Source organism: Pongo pygmaeus, chromosome 3, assembly GCF_028885625.2.
Source record: "Pongo pygmaeus isolate AG05252 chromosome 3, NHGRI_mPonPyg2-v2.0_pri, whole genome shotgun sequence".
NCBI classification, from domain to species: domain Eukaryota; kingdom Metazoa; phylum Chordata; class Mammalia; order Primates; family Hominidae; genus Pongo; species Pongo pygmaeus.
Window position 1 is genome coordinate 106,998,010 of NC_072376.2, and position 21,975 is coordinate 107,019,984.

A 21,975-nucleotide genomic window follows, 5' to 3' on the forward strand; every position below is an offset into this window, starting at 1 on the left:
GGTTTGCTAGTATTTTCTGGGGATTTTTGCATCAATGTTCATCAGAGATATTGGCCTGCAGTTTTCTTTTTTTGATGTGTGTTTGTCTGGTTTTGGAATCAGGGTAATACTGGCCTCATTCATATAATGAATTCGAAAATATTCCCTTCTTTTTTACTTTTCAGAATAGTTTAAGTAGGATTGTATTAGTTCTTCAAATGTTTGGTAGACTTCAGCAATGAAGCCATTGGGTCCAAGGCTTTTCTTTACTGGGGGACTTTCTGTTACGGCTTTGGTCTCATTACTTACTATCGGTCTGTTCAGGTTTTGGATTTCTTCCTGGTTCAGTCTTGGTAAGTTCTATGTGTCTAGGAATTTGTCCTTCTTCTAGATTTTCCAATTTATTGGCATACAGTTGCTCATAGTAGCCACTAATGATCCTTTGGATTTCTGCAGTATCAGTAGTAATGTCTCCTTTTTAATTTCTGATTTTATTTTTAAATGTGCATACTTTTTCAGAAAGAATTTCTAAAGAAAAAGATACATATGCCAAAATAGAAGTATAATATTATTCATCACTTTATGTATAACAACAAAAAATTAGGAAGTAACTTAAAAGACTAAATAGTAGCCTGTTGATTAAATACCTTTGATTTGCAGTGTGGTAGTTCATCAGATGTTTATTGTGTTTTGTGTTTACGTTTGTGTAAGATAGACCTAAATAGAAATATAAGATACAGTTAGTTTGAGGAGCATTGTATTATGGAGAGTTGTGTACACATGTGAAAAGTGAAATAGTATAAAACAGTAGATGAGAGAAAGAGCCTTGCCTCTTCTTTAATATCTTTTCTTAGAATTGAAGGTAATGCCTTATGGGAGTAGGGCCTTATTAAATGTTAATGATTAACATTTTGAAGATTATTAAGGTTTTTAAAAAGCGAATCCCTGTTTTTATAAGCTATACTTACCTTAGCATGTGAAATCATGATTTTGCACCATTTGGAATAAGCATTCTGTTTTAAAAGTTCTTAAATTTTCTTGAGCTTTTTGTTTTGAAACATCTTTAGCTTGTGGGTTTTGAAAGGCCTGTGATTTTCCCTCCTATCGTAGAAGTATGCTGGCCTGGTGGTTACCAACCACACTTAGAGAAACTCTGTTCTCACATTTCATTAAATCGTAAGTTCTTTAAATTTTTTTGGTTATAGACGCCTTTGAGGATTTGTGAAAAGTGGTCCCACTCAATGTAAAATACATGCATGCTTGCACAGAATTTGCATACAATTTCAGAAGATTTGTCTCATCATTGGGGGAGAGTTGAAACGTATGATTATCATTGTTAATCCATTCCCAGGTATACTAGATTTGACTAATTTGCTTTTAGTCTTTATAATTATTTGGGACATTTCCTATCATTTCTCTCACTATTCCAGAGTAGACTACATAGAAACACTGATTTCTCTGTAATTAACAAATTTGTTTGATTTTCAGATGTTTGTGGATGTGTTCTTTTTACAGACTATCATACTTTCACATTTCTAGTAGGTTATTCACACATTAACACTTTGGATTTAGACATATATAGATTAGCTATAAGTCAAAAGTGTTAATGAGGCATCTCAATAGTAAATCACAGTTGATGAAGACATGTTTCTATTTGTTAGGCCTTTGGTAGAGTAGAGTAAGATGCTGTTTTACTAAATAAGGGCTCATCATAGGAAATAAACTTAGACTACTAGAACAGACCATGCCGTATCAGCAAAAGCCCTGTGTTTGAACTAGATAGCTCCATGGCTACATAAGGAAAGAGACATAATTGCCCTCTTCTGTCTTTGGTTTTATAAGGGATGATGACACGTACTTGAGGTATTCTTCTCATTGCTACCATATAAGGTGTATTCTCTAACTTTTGAGTAAAATTAGCACAACCAAAATAAGGCCCACTGTTAAAGTAAGTACTGCTCATATGAGTCAGGATTACACTTTTGCTCACAGAGAGACATCAGTGATTGCTTGTTTTATTTCCCTACCATTCTAATCTACAAAAAGGCTTATCATTTTATTTCACAGAAAAAGGTAATAAATCCAAAGCAGTCTCTCTCTCTCTCTCTTTTTTAATTGGTATGAGGTCTCACTTGTTACCCAGGCTGGAGTGTGGTAGTGCAATCATGGCTCACTGCAGCCTCGATCTCCTGGGCTCAGGTCATCCTCCTGCCTCAGCCTCCTGAGTAGCTGGGACCACAGGTGCAGACACCATGCCCATCTAAATTTTTAAATTTTTTGTAGAGATAGGGTCTCACTATGCTGCCCAGGCTGGTCTCAAACTCCTGGGCTCAAGCGATCCTCCCACCTCAGTCTCCCAAAGTGCTAGTATTACAGGCATGAACCACTGTGCCCACCCCAGCCTTAGATTTTAAGAGGAATGTTCACATTAGACACGTAAACGAGAGATTGACATTTTAAATGTAGTTGAATAGCATTTGTAGACTGGTCAAAGTGCCAACATTATATAACAACAAATAGTGCAGGACAGAACAATGTTAAATGCTGAAGTGTGATATTATAAGGTAGATTAATAAGCACTAGGATGATAATAAATCAATTAGGATTTGAAAAAAGCTTTAATGCATATATTGGGAGGGGGAAATCAGCACATCACACATTTTCTTTACTTCTGCTCACTTTACTAGTCCCTCAGTTGCTCATAAAAACTTCACCGGGATTTTATTTATTTGTGTTGTTGAGTGGCTTGAGTAGTACCTATTGTTGGCAGGAAAGCAAGTTCTGTGAAAGTTCTCTGTCATAGGTGTAATGCTCACACATTCTTATGTAGGTGTTTTGCAATGGGATGGTGACGCAAAAAGTCACATAGTCACGTTTATGGTATCCTGGGAAATATGTGGGAGAGAGATAACTAGAAACTGTTAACCATAGTCTCATATGTCCAGATTCAAATTTTTTATTTGACAGCAGGTACTGGAAAATATATTTAAAACAAAATTCAAGATTGCTCATTAATTAGATTTTAAGAAAAATAACACTTTCTCAGTGCGTTTTCTGCCTCAAGAAAGTCTTGTTTATCAGATAGATATAATTTTATTAGCATAGTTCTTCAAATTTTGGTAACAGCACTGTTAGAAAAACAACAGCTTCCATTTTCCCATGGTTTGGTTCCCAGGGTTTTTGGACATGGGAAATTTCTGTTAGTGTTTCTTTCTGTAGCTCTCATGTTTATATGTTCCTTTTTTACATTTACTATGTCTGGTGGCATTCCTGCCATACCCATTGTGTTAGGGTCATGTGTTTCCAAGCATTCCATATTTGTTGAAAATATGCAGAAGATTGAAACTTGCCCTTTGGTAGTGGCTCTTTATATAGGTACATGTCTCCTACTTGTTGCCTGTAGTACATTATAGGATAATCACCTAAGTAAATTTCTTTTGAATCAGTATAAATTGTTCTATTTAGTAAACATCTGACTATTAAAATGGTGTTACCTGTCTATATTATAAATCATTTCTATTGCTGATGCCTATTTTCTTAGTTTGGCAACTGCTGGCTTATTTCCAAGGAAAAGCAAATAGAGGTTTTTGTGTACATTTTGAGTATTTCCTGCAATTTAGAAGGACAAATTTCATATATAGAGAATTCTAAGACATTGGAGTCACTGTTATGGTTAAACATTGTGCCTTTTTATGGAAAAGCTTAGGGCATGTAGGAGCTATGTTGAATGATCATATTAAAGATAAATCTTAGATGGTTAGACTTATTTAAAATGATATCTGCCATAATGGGTTATAATTTTTAAAAATGAAAGCTCTATTGGTTTGTTTGGGATAGAAGTGCTCTCAAGAGGTAATAGCCAAGGGGAAGGGTTAGTGGAGCAGGTATATCCAACTCCCTATAAATCCTAAATAACATACTTGTTTGTGGATAAGTTTTCCATTTAGTGCACTTTTGAGTTCCTTGTCTAAGTGTTCTGCTGTCTTGAGATATTAATATTTTATTTTCAGTGTAATTTTATAAAGACACAGTACTACTTTTTCTCTTGTTGTTAAAATGATTAGGAACAAATACTGGAACATTGTATGTGGAGGCTAAGCATTTTGGGTAATTTTAGTTATAAATTTTATTTGAGAACAATAAATTAATGACATGTTTAAAGGCACACAAGTATTACTGTGAGAAAATTTACTCGAAATTATAGTTACTAATTATGTTCATGTATATTATTTTAAATGCAAATCAAAACATAGAATCTTCTCTCTTCTATAATTAATCGTTATTTTGATGTTCTGTTCTGTTTAAATATTATTTTGTGCGTATGTACTTGGATGTATATCACACCTAGAGATAAAGCCTGGATCTCACTTTCCAACACCTGGGACATCTTTGTTTCCTCATGGTCTTGGTTCCTTCCTCTACCTTCTATACCAGTACTCTTTGTTTCCCTGTTCTCTTTTTTTCTTTTATTCCTGTCCTTCTCTGGCCTCCAGCTCAAGACTTCTTCACCAACATCACTTTGTTGCTTCTTATCCTTCGGCCTTTTGGTACAGTGGCAACACCTAACTGTCCTGAGAAGTGACAAGAGGCCACCATTCTTTAGGAATCGATTTTGGGAAACTCATAATTGGATAGTAGTAAGCAGGGAAGGAGGATGCAGGGAATTATGTTCTGAATGTGTGGCATATTCATCTCTGTTGCTGAGTGAGGGGAAAGTTAGGCTTAGAGAAGCAGAAGGAAGTTTAAGGAAGGAAGCGAAAAGCCAGAAGGAGGTCTGACCGGTCACTTTGAAACACTGTCTTCTCTGCCCTGTATGACCTTGAAGTAGGCTTCCCGCCTATGTGAATTTGTGACATTGTGTAAGAATAAACAATAATATTGAGCATTTCCAGTGCATTTTGTGGTACGTGCTGTCCTGGTGTTTTATTTAACCTGCCCAGCAGCTCTGTGAGGCAGGTGGAATTATAGTCCTCATTTTCAAAGAGCGGAAGCTGGGACTTAGAGAGGTCAAGTAAATTCAGGTCACACAACTAGCAAATGGCAGAACATGAATATGAACTCATATTTGCCTGACTTCAAAGCCTGTGCTCAGTATTGTGGTCTTATTGTTGTATGGACATAGACAAGTTATTTAATCACGTTGAAGCGCTGTTTTCCTATCTGTAAAACAGACAACTACCTTACAAAACAGAGGAATGATGAAGCATCCTCCAAAGTCCCCGATTTACTGTTCATGCTTGGTAGATTATAGTACTAATTACTTTTTCTGGGTTGTTTCTTTCTTAGGACAGTAAAACACTATGTAAGAGGAGCTACCTTCCTAAAATGGCTGAAAAAAAATTTACCTTTGGGTCTTTCCTAGTAAAGTAAGATGGGCAAGCTCAAGGCTCTGATTCCATTTTCTTTTACATTCTCTCCCAAACTCCCGCAGTCTTTCCTATCTGCTTGCTGAAGACTGGACTTCCTTTTCAAGAGAAGACTTCTTGTAATCCATGATTACAGATAAAAGGGTTAAAATGCAGCTGTTCCTAGGGATGAGTTTTAATCTAAGTACAGATAACTGATATTAGATCCTTTCGTACCAAAGTTAATGGGGAGGCTTGGTAAAGATAACACGCTCTTCAGGAGCATACAGTTTTCTGGTTTTCCTTCATTTCAGCATCAGTGAACAGACCTGAACTCAGAGGCAGTTCCAACATGTACAGCCATGTGTGCTTGCAACTGAAGTGAGACCACAAAGTAATGTTTTTGAAGATGCACTCAGCTACAATTTAAGTCTGTGGAAAATTGGATAGCAGTACTGAAAAATGCATTTAAAGATCAAAAAGGAAGCGTTTGCTTGTGATTAGTTTGATTTATACTGAGCTTGACCCAGGAGCCTCCCACAACTGCTTCCTTCCTACACTGTGCATTTATGAAATCCATACACACTTATGGCTGCCGTGTACAAGATGTACTGATGACAGAAAATTACTACTGCTTTAAACAAATGCAAGCTATTCAGACTTGAAAAACAGTGAAACAAACAAACCAAAAAAAGAGCTTTGCAAATAATGAATGACTTTGTAGTCTTTCCTTGGCTGCTTAGATTCATAATGCTACATCCTACCCAATTAAGAGAAAAGTAACATTTGTCTTTCTAATGAGTGAACAGATTGAGGAAGTGGTTCTGGAGATAAATGAAGCTCATAGGAATATTTAGTTAAATGCTCCTTTTTACAAGTCCTAAATTTGTTTTTCTGTGTATTGGGCATTTCCCACTATGTATAGCATTAGTTCAAGCTGATCATGCCCTTAAGTTTACATCATATGAGTAGGAAGCCTGGGTAGAGAATAATGAAAATGGTTAGAGATTCCAAAAAGACATCAGTGTCAAAAACTCAAGATGATTAATATTACCAGGCTGAAAAACTGTAAACAAAAAGGAGTTTGTATGGCATTTTAAATATATGAAAGATTGTTCAGATGTTGATGGGCATTTGTTTCCATTTGTGCTAATTGATTGAGAAAGAATTAAGATTCAGTACAGTTAAGTTCTTCCTAATACTTGTTATACAAAGTTACCAAGGGAAGTTGTGAAAGTTTTAGAAAACCTACAATATTCAAGGCTCTTGGAGAGGAGCAAATTATAAAACATGATCCCTAACCTTATGGAGCTTGTTTTGAAGCTGGAAACAGATTGGTGACAAATTATAGATGGCTTGTATTTTCTTTACATTGTAGGAAGCAGAAGACATTTGCAATTTTTCTACTCTCATTTTATAAATAGGGAGTTGATATGATTAGAACTTTCCAGTGCGAGAGGTAATGGGGCCACCATTTGGGAATGTTAAGATGGAAGAAAAGGAGACAAATATGGAGAATGTGAAGGTAGGAAAGGTCTGTAGAAAACTCTAGTGGAAGGCAAGTAGGCTATAGGCAAGAGCAAGGTGAAAGATGATCAAGACTTGGACTGTCATAGGAGAGGAATGGAAGGATGGACAGAACACATTTACATTGTTACATTTAGTAATTTTCCTAGATGTGGTACTTAAGGAAGAGGCAGAATCCATGTGGCTATAGGATTCCTGTGCTCCATGATCTGAAAATAAGGGTGACAGAATAAAAGCAGTCCTAGAAAGAAAGGTGATTCTAAGAAATTGATTTTGAACTCTTGAGATGATAGACTCTCAAGAGATCTAGTATGTAAAGGGAGCAGAATAAGAAAAGTTATCTGGTTATGACATTGCCTTTGATTCCATTATTTTCTTTCTACGTTGTTCATTACCTTTATATTACTACTGAACTAGGAGTATTTAAGTTGCTTCTGTTGGGTACACTTAGAACAAATGCCCATAGATTTCAGTGTTTCTGTTTTCAGACTACTTTATGTGAGAATGGTGAGGTAATTTAACTGCATTCTATTTCTAGTTAATTTTTTGTTTAATGCCTGCCCTTCTTTGCTAAAATAAAATCTAGGATGACTTATGTTTACTTTCTCTCATTACAAAGATTTCAAATTTTAATTCATTTGCTGATTTTAGTAGGGAATAGATGTCCCTTTGTCTCGCAGAAGTCTTCCAGATTTGACTTTTATTTTAGGATTAAACCTGTAACTTTGTATAGGTAGCAGCTCACAGATAAACTTTTAAAACTGGCAGGGACTTTAGAAGGCCTCTGAGATCGTCTGGTGCAGGCTCTGCATTTCTCAGATCAATAATCTGAGGTCAAGGGAATAATAATACAGTAATAGCTAACATTTATTCAACTATATTATCTATGTGTAATCATTATAATAACCTGATAGCATAAGTGGAACGACCTTCCCAAAGTCCCAGAGAAAGTGGTGTATAGCTCACTCGCTTTCAGAACTGTTTTCTTTAAATGTTTTCTAAAATCATTAGGTTTTTTTTTAAACTGTGATAAAATATACATAACATGAAAGTTAACCATGTTTATCATTTTATTTTTTATTTTTTGGGAGGATGGAGTCTTGCTCTGTTGCCTAAGCTGGAGTGCAGTTGCACGATCTCAGCCCACTGCAACCTCTGCCTCCCAGGTTCAAGCAATTCTTCTGTGTCAGCTTCCCGCGTAGCTGGGATTACAGGCATGCGCCACCACGCCCGGCTGATTTTTGTATTTTTGGTAGAGATGGGGTTTCACCATGTTGGCCAGGCTGGTCTCAAACTCCTCACCACAAGTGATCTGCCTGCCTCGGCCTCCCAGAGTAGTTTATCATTTTAAAATGTATAATTCAGTTGCATTCACTGAATATAGTCACGGTGTTGTGCAACCTTCTGACTTACCTATTTCTAGAACTTTTTCATCATCACAAACAGAAGCTCTGTATAACATTTTAGTTTCAAGTACTAGAGAAATACTGGTTATTTACTTGCTTTTTCGTGCCTAGTCTCTCCCATCTTGCAGCAACTCAGTATTCAGTGTGATCTACTTATACTTATTGAATGCTGAGCTGTCATTTGAATTTGAATGGTTTCTTTAATTTGTACTTGTTTCATATTTCCATCTATGAAAAGTTCACTGTCACTTAGCATGATATATCTGCTTCTTTTGAGGCAATGAAATATATACACACGAAATTTGAAGGAGATCAGACTAAATAATGTAAACACATAGAAGATTTTATTGAGCAGGGGAAGAAAGACTAAGGATTAAGGACTGTGACATACACAAAAAAGTTGGATTGTCTCAGATACAAAGAGTTTCCCTTCTGCAAATGCCTAGAGCAGGAAGCACACCCAGTATAAAAGATATTTGGGCTTGGAATCTGAAAGAATTCAATTCCCAAACCCTGGATATGAACTGGACTCAACAGGAAGGATTGTTTAGCAGATCTTCCCTCTCTATTCCTCTTTGTGCTCAAACAAAAATACAGCTGTTAAAAGAGTTTTAAAAAATTATTTCTAAAAGAGTATAAAAACCCCATTCAGATTGCATTCTTTTTATTCTGCTAAAATGTGAAGTTTCCTTGGCTGCTCCTCTTCTCTTCCTGATTCATAAAAAATCACAAACTACTGTTGCACAATAAAGAAATGGAGAAATGATAAGGGAATCTTTCTCAGAAAATTCAGTTTTTTTTTATAGAGCAAATAAGGATATAAGAAAATAAACATTTAAATCATTTGAATTTTATCTTTACATGCTAAAATTCTGTACATGTTAAACAAGATAGTTTTGTGTTAACTTCAATAGTATATTAATATACTTTTGGTATAAGCAAAAGTATAATTTTTATCAGCATTTATTATTCTTTTTCAAAGAGTGACACTCCTAATGAAATATATTTATTACAGCTAAAAGATGGCGGCAAGGCAGCCCAGGCAAATGTAAGAATAGGCGATGTGGTTCTCAGCATTGATGGAATAAGTGCACAAGGAATGACTCATCTTGAAGCCCAGAATAAGATTAAGGGTTGTACAGGCTCTTTGAATATGACTCTGCAAAGGTAAGTTGCTTTTTGTTTGTCCCTGAAAGAGAAAACAACATTGAGGAATGTGTTTTTGTGTGTCTGACTCACGGTGTTAACTAAGACTCAATTTCTGCTACCATCGTTTCAGGTAAATAAAAAATATAATGGCTCTTAAATTGGATAATTGAGCAGCATGAGAATTGCTGAAAGCTACGAGTTATTTCCCCATCAAAAGGCATCTATTCCCATACTAATAAAAATTGTGTAGGCCTGTAATCCCAGCACTTTGGGAGGCCAAGACTGGAGGATTGGTTGAGCTAAGGAGTTTGAGACCAGCCTGGCCAATATAATGAGTCCTCGTCTCTACAAAACATGAAAAAATTAGCCAGGCGTGGTGGCATGTGCCTGTAGTCCCAGCTATCCAGGAGGCTGAGGCAGGAGGATTGCTTGAGCCCAGGAGGTCGAGGTTACATTAAGCTCTGATCGTGCCACTGCACTCCAGCCTGGGTAACAGAATGAGACCCTGTCTCAAAAAAAAAAAAAAAAAAATTGTGTATACAGCTTCAGAGAATTCAGGAATTCTTAAAATTTCTCAATGGAGTGCAGGCTAAGAATTCTTTCTGTTAGGTAAAATTCTGAGCAGTATATTAAAGGGTATTCTTTTAGGATATGATTTGGCTTTCGTTAGTTTGTCCTTTTCTCTTTTTTTTTTTCTGAGTAGAAAAATAATTTTTAATAGAGTCATTTGAAGGCTGGACTTTTTGAACTTATTGCTTTCTAAAGTCACTCTGGCCTCAAATTATAAAATAATGAATCATCACATTGTTTATAATATATCAGGTATTTTGAGCATCCCATTATTTGAAACCTGCACCAAAATCATCTGGAGTGCTTGTTAAAAATACTGATGTCTATACTGAATCCGAATTTCTGGAAGGAAAGACCAGGAGTTATATTTGTTGAAGTTCTCTGTGGTTATTATGACTTACAAAGTTTGATCACTGTAGTGTCCTGGGCTGAAGGCAAGGGAGGAGAAAGAGGGAATGGAGAGTGATGGAAGTGTAGCTGTGAACCTTCAGCTTTATAATGAAGGTAGCTTGATCATATACGAGGTAGTTATGGAGAGTTTTAAAAAAATCTTGTTTTTGATGATTACGAAAAGTGTTCTGAATTCTATCAAATTTGGAAAACACCACTTTTTCTCCCTCCCCAATCTCTTCCATAATTATATTGCATATAATTATCTTAGTCTTCCATAAATTATCATGCATATTATGAATCTTTAAGAGGGAAATAGGCTGGGTGCTGTGGCTCATGCCTGTAATCCCAGTACTTTGGGAGGCTGAGGCGGGTGGATCACCTGGGGTCATGAGTTTGAGACCAGCCTGGCCAACATGGTGAAACCCAGTCTCTACTATAAATACAAAAATTAGATGGGTGTGGTGGTGCATACCTGTAATCCTAGCTACTTGGGGGCTGAGGCAGGAGAATCACTTGAACTCTAGAGGCGGAGGTTGCAGTGAGCCAAGATCATGCCACTGCACTCCAGCCTGGGCAACGGAGCGACACTCTGTCGCCCCACCCCCGCAAAAAAAATTAAAAAAAAAAAAAGAGGGAAATAAAACCTGGTACCTTCCCAACATATTTGGCTATGGAACCTTTTTCTTGGAGCCTCTCCTAGGAGTCGTGTTTTGTGAGAAACACTTAGGCAGTGCTTCTCTGCTTTTTGCTACTGCTGTCCTAGGTGATTGCTAGTGAAAGGATTTCTACAGGATAAATTATATTTACCTGTCGGAGTATCAATTTGGTATTAAAACTGAATAGGAAATTGTTTTTACAAACTTTGACTTAGACATACAGATCTATTTTGAGGTATTATGACTTTCTAAGCAGTTTCCTCTTTAGGGTCTTTTTAAAAAACTTAGAGAAATTCTTTTCAATGGGACTGCTGAATCAATGTTTATATGTATTTTAAATTTTGATAGGCTATTAGCTATATATTTTAATGCATAGGAAAGTAGTCAATAAGAAAAGTAATTGGTTATAAAAAATTTGTTTCATTAGTATTCTTCTGTTCTCTATATTGAGACATGTAACATGAAAGTTGTTATTAATCAATGAAAGTAAAGTCATTTTTAATTTACGAAGTATGAATTTTGAAGGGAAATCAAGAGGTCAAGGAGCTTAACTTGTTTGAGATATCAAGAAAGCAAAACAAATAGAGATGATGACAAGCTGTTTTACACATTCTAAAACTGAAAGTTTATTTAAGGGTATGAGCTCTTTCATGGGTTGCCTACAGTTTCTTTCATACCAGCCTGCTTGTTTTCACATTGTGCTGCTTATTTTATGACCCAGGAACCAGTATCTTATTTTCTATTGAAAACACTTCTGAGCCCCATAAGAATAGATAAAAACCAGATGTTGCCCTGTTAGGATGCCTTTCCAATTTATGTAATCTGCTACTGATTCTAATAAAGATTCTTTAAGGCTGCTTAAATACAGAATCTGACAAACCAACTTACAAAATTGGCTTGTTATAAACATTTGAGTATACTACTTAATCATATCTTCATATTTCTAAATAATAGACATTCAAGGACCCAAACTACTGGGGAGTATTTTAGAGTCCCATTGTTATTCATTGGCATTCTCTTCAAGTTTTTGAACAGTTCTTGTGTTAGGTAATGTCAGCCTGTTTTGATAGAGTGTGTGGTTAACAAAATTTGTAGTATAACATTGACAGTGCTACTGAAGAAATACTTTTGCCTTTTAAGGAAAAAAGTACAACTTTGAAGAGTTATCTTTGATTCTTTTCTATACCAGGACCATTCTCTCCTTAAGTTTTATCTCTTATATCAAAGTAAGTATGTTTTCCAAGTTTGAACAGCATTCTTTTTTTTTTTTTTGAGACTGAATCTCGCTCTGTCGCCCAGGCTGGAGTGCAGTGGCACCATCTCAGCTCACTGCAACCTCCACCTCCCGGGTTCAAGGGATTCCCCTACCTCAGCCTCCTGAGTAGCTGGGATTATAGGCGCATGTCACCATGCCTGGCTGATTTTTTTGTATTTTCAGTAGAGATGGGGTTTCGTCATGTTGTCCAGGCTGGTCTCGAGCTCCTGACCTCAAGTGATTCACCTGCCTTGGGCTCCCAAAGTGCTGGAATTACAGGCATGAGCCACTGCGCCCAGCCTGAACAGCATTCTTTTTTTTTTTTTTTTTTTTTTTGAGACAGAGTCTCACACTGTCACCCGGGCTGAAGTGCAATGGCACAATCTCAGCTCACTGCACCCTCCACCTCCTGGGTTCAAGCAATTCTCCTGCCTCAGCCTCCCAAGTAGCTGAGACTAAAGGCACGCACCACCACGCCCAGCTAATTTTTGTATTTTTAGTAGAGATGGGGTTTCACCATGTTGGCCAGGATGGTCTTGATCTCTTGACCCTGTGATCCGCCCACCTTGTCCTCCCAAAGTGCTGGTATTACAGGCGTGAGCCACCACACCCGGCCCTGAACAGCATTCTTAATTGTCCTCTGGTCACTTCTTCATTCCACTTCTCACCAACCAGATTACTCTGAATTCTGCCAAACTAAGTTACCTACAAGAGTACTTTCTCAGTGAACTCTTCCCTTCGTAAACTTGAAGTTTTCTGCATCAATGTGTACTACTATCATTTACAGACTTGTCTTAGTCCAGTTTCCTAGAGCAGAGTCTGAGATGGGGATTCTTGTGCAAGTGATACAGTAAGGGATTCCTTTAAGGAAAGGAGTGAGTGAAACAGGGTTGGGAAGCAGAAGAAACTGAGATGAGCAAAGGTGTGATTTCAGGGGATATCCAGCTTCACTTGATCCAGCAGGAAACTTGGGAACAAAATTGCACTACAGAGTGAGTCTGTCTTGCCTTGAGGCAATGAAACTGGGCTTTTGTACCACCTTCCTTGTATTTGCTAGTTATTAGCCGTCAGCTGCCCTGGAAGTATGTTGTGTGAGTAAACAGAGAAGAGGGCTAGGAGGTAGCTTATATTGCTTCCAAAGAAAGTTACTGGTGTGAACCATTAGAAGCAATGGAAGAAACACCTGGGGAATGGGTGTACCAAACCATTAGAAGGGTTCCAGGAGATCTAAGCTGGGCACAGACAACAGCACGTGCTATGAGAGTCTATCCAGACTAATCCCTCTGCTCAGAAGGTCGTGTTCTTTGTAATCGAGTCCTCCTCACATTGTCCTCTCCAGATCACCACCACTCCACTGAATGCCCTCTCTTCCATTTAGGATAGGTTTCTCGCCATCCTTCTCTTGCCTTTATGCCCTCTTACGAAATTCATTTCATCTGAAATGCCCACCACCTGTTCACTGCCAGTGCATGCCTTCACATCCACTAAACCCAAATCGAGTGTCTCCTGCCCACAGTCTGTTCCTACTATCGCACCTCATTCCTTTTTCCCCTCTGAACTTGTATGAGATAGTTTCTGCCATTCAGTTCAGCGTTTAATTATACACTATGTATAATCAGGAATAACAAGGGCAATTCCACGAGTCTTATACAAATAAACCTAATTAGCTAACAGTCATACCTAGCACTGCCTATGTTATCTATTAATTATTCCGTGTATATTAGTCCTGGTTTTCCAAGAAGACTCTTTAAGAGCAAAAACCATGTTTTTTTTTTACTCTATTTGTATTTGATAGCATCTTGTATAGTAGTCTATTTTTGATAGGCACCAGTATTATTTCCCAAAGTAGGAATCATTTATCTATTTCACTAATACTTTCTGAACTCTTACTATGTGCCGGGCACTGTTGTAGATTTTGGGGACATAGCAGTGAACAAACCAAACAAAAATCTCTGCTTTCATAGTACTGACATTTTAGAGGACTGAGACAGATAATAAACAAGTAAGCAGAATATGTAAAATATCTTGTGTGGAGAAGTGTTACAGGGAAAAATAAAGCATGTGAGGGAGCACCTTCTCACTTGGGGTACTCATGCCCAGATATCCAATAACCTACCTTCTCACTGTGGCTTTCCTTACCACCCTATTTTAAACTGCAATTCCCCAGGGAATTGCATGAGTATCCAAAGCAAAGCGAAGACCCAGTGTGGTGGCCGTCTGTCAGGGAGGTTGGTATAGCCAAGCAGAGTGAGTGAAGGCAGACCGGTTAGAAGTAAGGTCAGAGAGGTAGCAGGAAGGGAGTAGAAGTGGCGAGAAAACTTGTAGGGCCTTGTGGGTCGTTGCCTTGTTTGCAATCAAATTTAAGTTTTCCGGGGCCTATTAAAACATTGTGAGAAAGCTCTGGAAAGTTATAGCTGGTTGGCCAGGGATCTAGAGCAGGGTTTTGGAGAGAAATAACTTAGAGTCACGGAAAGGAAGGCCAGAGGAAGGAGCAGACCAGGTCTCCCCCCACCCAATAGTGGTGGCGCTGCCTTTTCCTGCTAGCACTGTAGAAACATTGGATGAGGACCACTGCTGCCCAAATTCTGCTCTCCTCCACCTAAGAATTCCCAGGGAGAGAACAAAACCCAGTTTTTGTTTTTGAAAATAAAATTACCAGTAATTTTGTTTTGTTAATTTTTTGCATTGAATATTATTCTTATATATCCACTAATTTTTAAGAAAATATATGTGTATATTCAAAATTTGGTTTCATTTTCAGGCCCAACCTCAATATCTTAAAATAGGATTTTGATAAGAAAAAGTAAGATAAAGATACTTGCTTGAGTCAGGTGGTTTTGTAACTGTTATTTATGTCTACTTTAATTTGGGGGCATATAATAAAGCAAACACATTTTCTTTCTATGATATCCTAAAAAATAAGACTTGACTCAGTATACTCTGGGTTTCTAATGAACATAGAAGTGTGAATGGTTTTATTTTGATTTGTCTTTTATCGTTGAAAAAATTGGAAAAAACACATTTTTTTCCTGCCCCTGAAACTAATTCTAGGAGTACTGCAATTGGACTATAAAAAATTCTATTTAAAATTATTTTTACTCTTGGGGAAGTCAGGCAAATAACAGTGCTTATTTTTAAATGTCAAATGTGTTTGCCTGTGATTTTGATCCAAATCAAAGTGGATCGTTTTTTAAAATTACATTATTTCAGTTGATACAAGAAGAAAATTACTTTCAAAAGCTTCGATGTCAAATTATTAACTGTATTAGAACGGTTTCTATGAATAAGGTTTTTAACTGTTCCATTTATTTCAGTAGTTAGCTACATAGCAGGACATAGGTAAACTTGTTACATGCTTATTGTATGATTTAGGGCTAGTGGCTAAACAACTGGGCCTTAATTTTCTTGACTATAAAATGAGGTCATGGGTGATTTCTAAATTCCCTTTTTGTAATAAAAATAGTGGTTCTTGTTCTGGTTTTTCAACTGTAAATGGATAAGTTCCCTAGAGCTTGCTATTAGATCAAACCAACTTAAGTTTGCTTATTTTGGCTGAGAGAATCAGGAAATTGGACTTTCTTCATTGGAGTTATCTTAAACTGTGCCAGGTTAACAAAGTGACTTGTACTGTTCTGCTCACTTTAAGGTGAAAGGTAGGTCAGATGGGTATGCAAGCATCATTTATTAATCAGAAAATATAGTACTATATATTTTTATTCTTATTTTATGTTGTTAAATTAATCCTCTTGGAATCACAGAATATATATATATATATAGTTTTTCTACTCTTCCTTGTTTTTATATTACTAGTAGTGGCATGTCTGTGGTTTTTTTAAATTTTTGTTTCTTGTTCTTCAAACTTCATTTAGTGTATAACTTGTTATGATTGGAAGTGAAAGACCTAGAAGAATTGAGTTTTGAAAAATATTGATGTACTACTCCTTCTGCCTTCCCCTTCTTCTTCATCCTTCAAACAACAAAAAGATTGCCAGAGGTCCAAATACTACTGCTAATGAATGACAGATTGGAGTAATTTAATAGGTACATTGGATTATAAGAGAAAAGAAGAAGTAGCTGTTGTACCAGACTGAAGCTATTAGCTATATTTTGTCTCATTTTAATGGGTTGTTTAATATCCCATTACTGTTAGCTTTATGGGTTCAACTCTGCTCTTTCTTTCACCAATAGAATAGAGGCAGGAGTTTAGAAAGTACTTTTTTCAATCTAAGTTTTCAATTCTCTATCTGGGACATTTCAGTTTGTGTGAATTAAAAGATATTTAGTTAGATTTTTTTTCTTTTAATAATTGGAGTTTCACATCATCCCATTTGAAGTTACTTTTTTTTCCTTTTTGGTATTTCATGTACTTTTCTAGTGTTTATTCTTCAGTTTAGCTTTTACTACTTCTTCTTTGCTTATTTGTTTTTAATTCTTAGGTTGGAGGATGACAGTTTTTCAGAAGGACTAAGTCTGATTGATTATGTCCCCCATCCATCATTAAAATAAGAAATGCTGCTTAGGAAAGGGAAAGAGGACAAACATGTATTGACATGCTTTGTGATTTTTTTTTTTTTTTTTACATATATCATTAAATCCTTATATCAATCCATTGAGGAAGAAGTTGGCCTATTTCAGGTGAATATATAATGGCTTAGAGGTATCCAATCTTTTGGCTTCCCTGGGCCGCATTGGAAGAGGAGTTGTTTTGGGCCACACATACAATACACTAATACTAGCGATAGCTGATGAGCTTAAAGTAATCACAAAAAAAATCTGATAATGTTTTAAGAAAGTTTACAGATTTGTGTTGGGCTGCATTCAAAGTCATCCTGGGCCACATGCAGCCTGTGGGCCGTGGGTTGGACAAGCCTGGCCTAGAGAGTTTGTGTGATTTGCCTAACGAACTCAGATCAGTTCATAGCTTATGCCCTCCTTACTTTCTTTGCTGTGGCAAAGGACTTAATGACTAGTCTCCTAGTATATATTTGATAAGATGGGATAGATGCATAATAGGGGTCACTCTTCCTCTACTTATAAGCAACTACATCTCTGTTAAAAAGTACCTTTCATTTTTTACTCTCCTCTGTCAGTATTCTGTAATAAAAATTATACCTAAATTATTTTCTGTGTGCTTTAAAAAGACCCTATATATTAGAGTGAAAGGAAAAGGGAGAAAAAGCTAATAGGTTAATGGGCCACTATATAGAAACATTCGTTTGGATACTGGCTTGTGTATATGGTTTCCCATCCTAAGCCAGAAAGTCATCTTTTATTTTTCTCTCCCAAATTTATAACCCTATTGACTATATTTGCTAGTTCATTCCTGTGCTTCTATGTATGCATTCTGTGAGTAACTAAAAATTCAGAATTTTTTTAAAAAATATGTTTTATATGGCTGACTGCCACAACTACTACTTGAGATCATCATTACAGCAGTTACTACTGTTACTACTTGAGCCATCATTCCAACAGTTACTACTGTTACTCCTTTAGACCATCATTACGAGACTGAATGAAGGGACGGATGAACGTAGAAATGAAAACTTTAGACAAAAGTAACTATTTTAAAGGAAAGGCTAGCGTGGGGAAGAAGAGAGAAGAAGAAAAGGGCTCCCTGCTTCGAGTGAGCAAAGGCAGCTGCCTAAGCTTCTACAGCCCTTGGTATTTATTGGGTAACAAGAGCAGGGAGGAGGAGGTAACAATTAGTCAGCTGCTTAATCGATCACAGGTTCATATTGTTACTAACAGGCTTCAATTATGCCTAATCATAAGAAACACTTGCGCCTGGGTCGTGACTGCCCTCAGCAATCCTTCTGGGTGGCAGACGCAGTTTGTCTGTTTGCCAGCATTCTGCATTTATGACAGTTTGCTGCTTACTCATATAGCCTCCAGTGGTATACTGAGTTGATCACAACCCTCACTCTTTCGGCCTCCAACAGTTTTAGGGGCCAGGCACTGTGGCTCATGCCTGTAATTCCAGAACTTTGGGAGGCCGTGGTGGGCAGATCGTTTGAGGTCAGGAGTTCAAGACCAGCCTGACCAACATGGTGAAACCCCGTCTCTACTAAAAATACAGAAAAATATTTAGTAGGGTGCGGTGGTACGCGTCTGTATTCCCAGCTATTGGGGAGGGTGAGGCAGGAGAATTACTTGAGCCTGGGAGGCAGAGGTTGCAATGAGCTGAGATTGCACTACTGCACTCCAGCCTGGGCGACAGAGTGAGACTCCGTCTCAAAAAAAGAAAATATGTTTTAGGGACTGTTTAGTCAACATCACACTCACTGGAAGAGACCATAATTGTCAATCAACAAATCAATCAGCAGACATAGAAAATAAGTATTTATCTTATATATCTCTTTTTCTTCAATTCAGTAGGCCTTAAAGATTGTTGGAAATGGACTTGAAGGCTGAATTTAATTCTGAATAGTTTGTGGCAGTTTGACAATAAACATCTGATAAATATGGGTTGGTTAGGGTGTATTTTGTATTGTGAAATTCTTCACTTTGACTTTACATCTTGAAAGTTTTTTTTTAACATATAAAAGTCTTATTTATTTCTCTGAAGGAAAACTTACTTCAATCTGTAGTCCTTTGGGAAAACAATCCCAGGAATAATATGTTTAAAGACCTGTTTAGTTTTAAATCTTTAAAAATTTTTTTGGATCACACCTAAAATAGTCTTTGCAAAATAAAATTTTAATATGTAGAATTTTTAAGGTCCATGAAATAGAGATGTAAAGAAGGTGAATGGCACCAGCATTGGCTTTGAAATTAGGCAAACTTGGTCCAAATCCTGGTTTCACCATTTCCTGGCTATGTGACCTTAGGCAGATTATGTAACTGAATTTCAGTTAACCACTTGTACCTGCCTTCTAGGGCTTATACACAGGTTGAATGAAATAGCCTATGTAAAGAACCTAGGACATAATAAAGATGAGTTTTCTCTCTTCCTATGTCTCTCTTCAGTTAATAAGTGAGTGTTAGTATGGTATCCATTGTAAAGTACTTCTAGAGGATCATTTTTGTTTTGTTTCTTGGCAACAAAAATGGGTGTGGCTGAGGGAAAGAGGGAGAAACTGAGAGAGGGAAGTCAGTAGGTCATTACCTGACAAAGTCAGAAAGATAATGGTGCAAGATTTAGAAGAGAGGATTGCTTAGTCAAATGAGTGATTTTGGATTATGTAGATGTAATTAAAGCTTTTTCGAAGAGTGTAGTGGATGCAAACATGTTTACTGCCAGCTAATTACTGCTTTGGTTCAAAATTATTGTCTAAACCAATAATTTATGGCCCATCTGGCCCGAAAGATAGTGGCAGCAAAGAGAAACCAGTACACACCTAGTCTTGTTTATTCTGCTAACTCCTTGTGTTCATCTTAGAGGAACAATGCAAATGTAGTTCTTCTTTACTGTGGGTTAAGTCAGAAAGACAAACAAAAATGTGAGTTTTTTCTCTCATTTTATATTCGTGTATATTCCTTTAATTTTCTGAGTAGCATATTAAAATCAAGTAAAATTACTAACTTTTGGAACATGTTTTTCTGACACTTTTAGAAGAAATTTTCTTTTAAAACCCTTCCTCAGCACTACCATTTATTACTGAGTTTTAAAATTTCATAATGTTCATTAAATTTAAAAATTTGGACTTTTCCTTCAGATTTACATTATGACTAGCAGCCATAAGAGGTGGACATAAAGAGATTTATAATCTTTGCCCTTAAAGAATTTATAATCTCTTTATTGGGATCGGAAGAGATACAATATGCTACAGGGGTTCAAAGGAGAGTTGAAGATCCCATTCTAATGGAAAGCCTTTGTGGAGTTGCAGAAACCTGGGCTAGGCTTTGAAGAATGAGGTTAAATGAAATAGCATATGTAAAGAGCCTAGGACATAATAAAGATAAGTTTTCTCTCTTTTCTTCCTATTTCCCTCCTCAGTTGATAAGTATTAGTATGGAATCCATTGTAAAGTACTTCTAGAATATCATATTTGTTTTGTTTCTTGGCAACAAAATGGGTGTGACTGAGGGAAAGAGGGAGAAACTGAGAGAGGGAAGTCAGGTAGGCAGACGGGTAACTACTTGACTTCCCTGACTTCCCTCTCTCTGTTTCATATTCAGCTGGAGGAATATCCTCTTGATGTAGTATGGAGATGACAAATCCCCAGGCAAATGTTGACCAACTGGAAATAGAGATAAGAATGAAAGAAAAGTGAAGTCAGAATACTAAGCCTTGCAGGGTCTTAGACACTGAGGTATTATTGAAAGGTTTATCAGAAAAGTGACATTTTCAGGACCATATTTTGTGAGACTGCTTGGAAAGAGGTAGAGAGAGACCAGAGGCAGGGAGACTAGTCAGGCAAGTATTGCAGTAACCTGGCTTAGTGACGGCTAGAAATAGAAAGCAGGAGAAATTAGAGAAGTGAGAACTGAGCAGTACTTCTGTAAGCCACAGTTGTGTTCTGGATAGATGCAGAATGAGGGAAGAGTCAGAAGTATCTCAGGATTTTAGCCTGCTTAGGCCCAGGCTCAGTGTTCTGCCCCTTTCACTTTCCTCTTGCTCTTCTGCTCACTGAAGTCTGGCTTTGCTCCTGTCATGTTACTGAAACTGTTTCTCACTAAGTATTACAGATTCTGCAAGTTCAATGTGGGCAAAACTAAGCTCTATGCCTTGTCTCACAAATTTGTGTCTCCTGCTGCTGCACTTGTCTTGGTGAACGGCCCCACTATTCACCCCATTATCCAGATCAAAAAGACACCTTCCTTGCCTGAACCTCCCACTTTCACCCGTAGCCACCTGTTCATTAGCCGTTGTATATATGTCTCAAAACAGACTAGGAATAGAGTAGAGGAAATTAGTATGGCATCACAGCATGGCAGTGGAGAGAGACCCAGATCCTAGTCATTGTGCTTGTATCTTGAACGAAAATGTTTAAGATTCGTGTTTCAGCATATACTAATTAAACACTTGCTGTGTGAATCACTGGGGATAGAAAGGAAGTTCTCATACCTGCTGTGGAGCTCACAGTGCTGGGCACTGGCTTCTAACCTTACATAAGGTTTTTTTTTTTTTTTTTTTTTTTTTTAATGTCAAGTGTTTTATGGACAACCCTTCCCCCACCACATTAAGATAATAATTGTATTTTTAGTAGCTGGAGATTTTATAAATATTATATTGCAGTTTTAAATGAAGATGTAGATTTTCTACTTTGATATGCAAGAATCTACATTTATTTAAAAATCCAAATATATTAAAGATTTATGCAGACTTCATTCATGGATCACTGGTAAAAACTTAAAACTGTGTGCTAGTTACCTCCAGCTGCCTCAGGTGTAGCTGTATATGAGTTGGGACGCACAGACCAAAAATATTTTAAGCCATCTGGAGGTAGAGACAGGGAAGCAGAGACACTTGCAGGGAGGGAGACACTGAGGAGAGACAGCATGAGGGTGAGGAGTGTAGCAGAGATAGAAAATCCCAAGCCAGAAGACAGCTGAAGGAGTAACATGAGAAGATTCTCCTGGCCACATCTGCGTATTAGCAGATTAAAAGGAGCCTGATTCTATGACATTGGATTCCACCAAGCTAACCTCACCTTTATTGTCATTTTAAAAATAAAAATAGCTTAATTTCAGTTTTAAAATGAGAGGTACTCAATATTTCCTTGATGAAAGGAGTAGCTGAATAAAATGTGGCG

At 37.1% G+C, this 21,975-nt stretch overlaps 1 protein-coding gene across 7 annotated transcripts in view; it reads left to right on the forward strand.

Moving 5' to 3' along the window:
* PDLIM5 (PDZ and LIM domain 5) overlaps positions 1-21,975 on the forward strand; it is a 215,665-nt gene that overhangs the window by 61,053 nt on the left and 132,637 nt on the right. For all 7 annotated transcript variants that reach the window (XM_054484247.2, XM_054484244.2, XM_054484249.2 and 4 more), the window contains exon 3: positions 9,273-9,424. In XM_054484247.2, the coding sequence (XP_054340222.1) occupies positions 9,273-9,424 (152 nt within the window). The remainder of the gene's footprint in view (positions 1-9,272; positions 9,425-21,975) is intronic.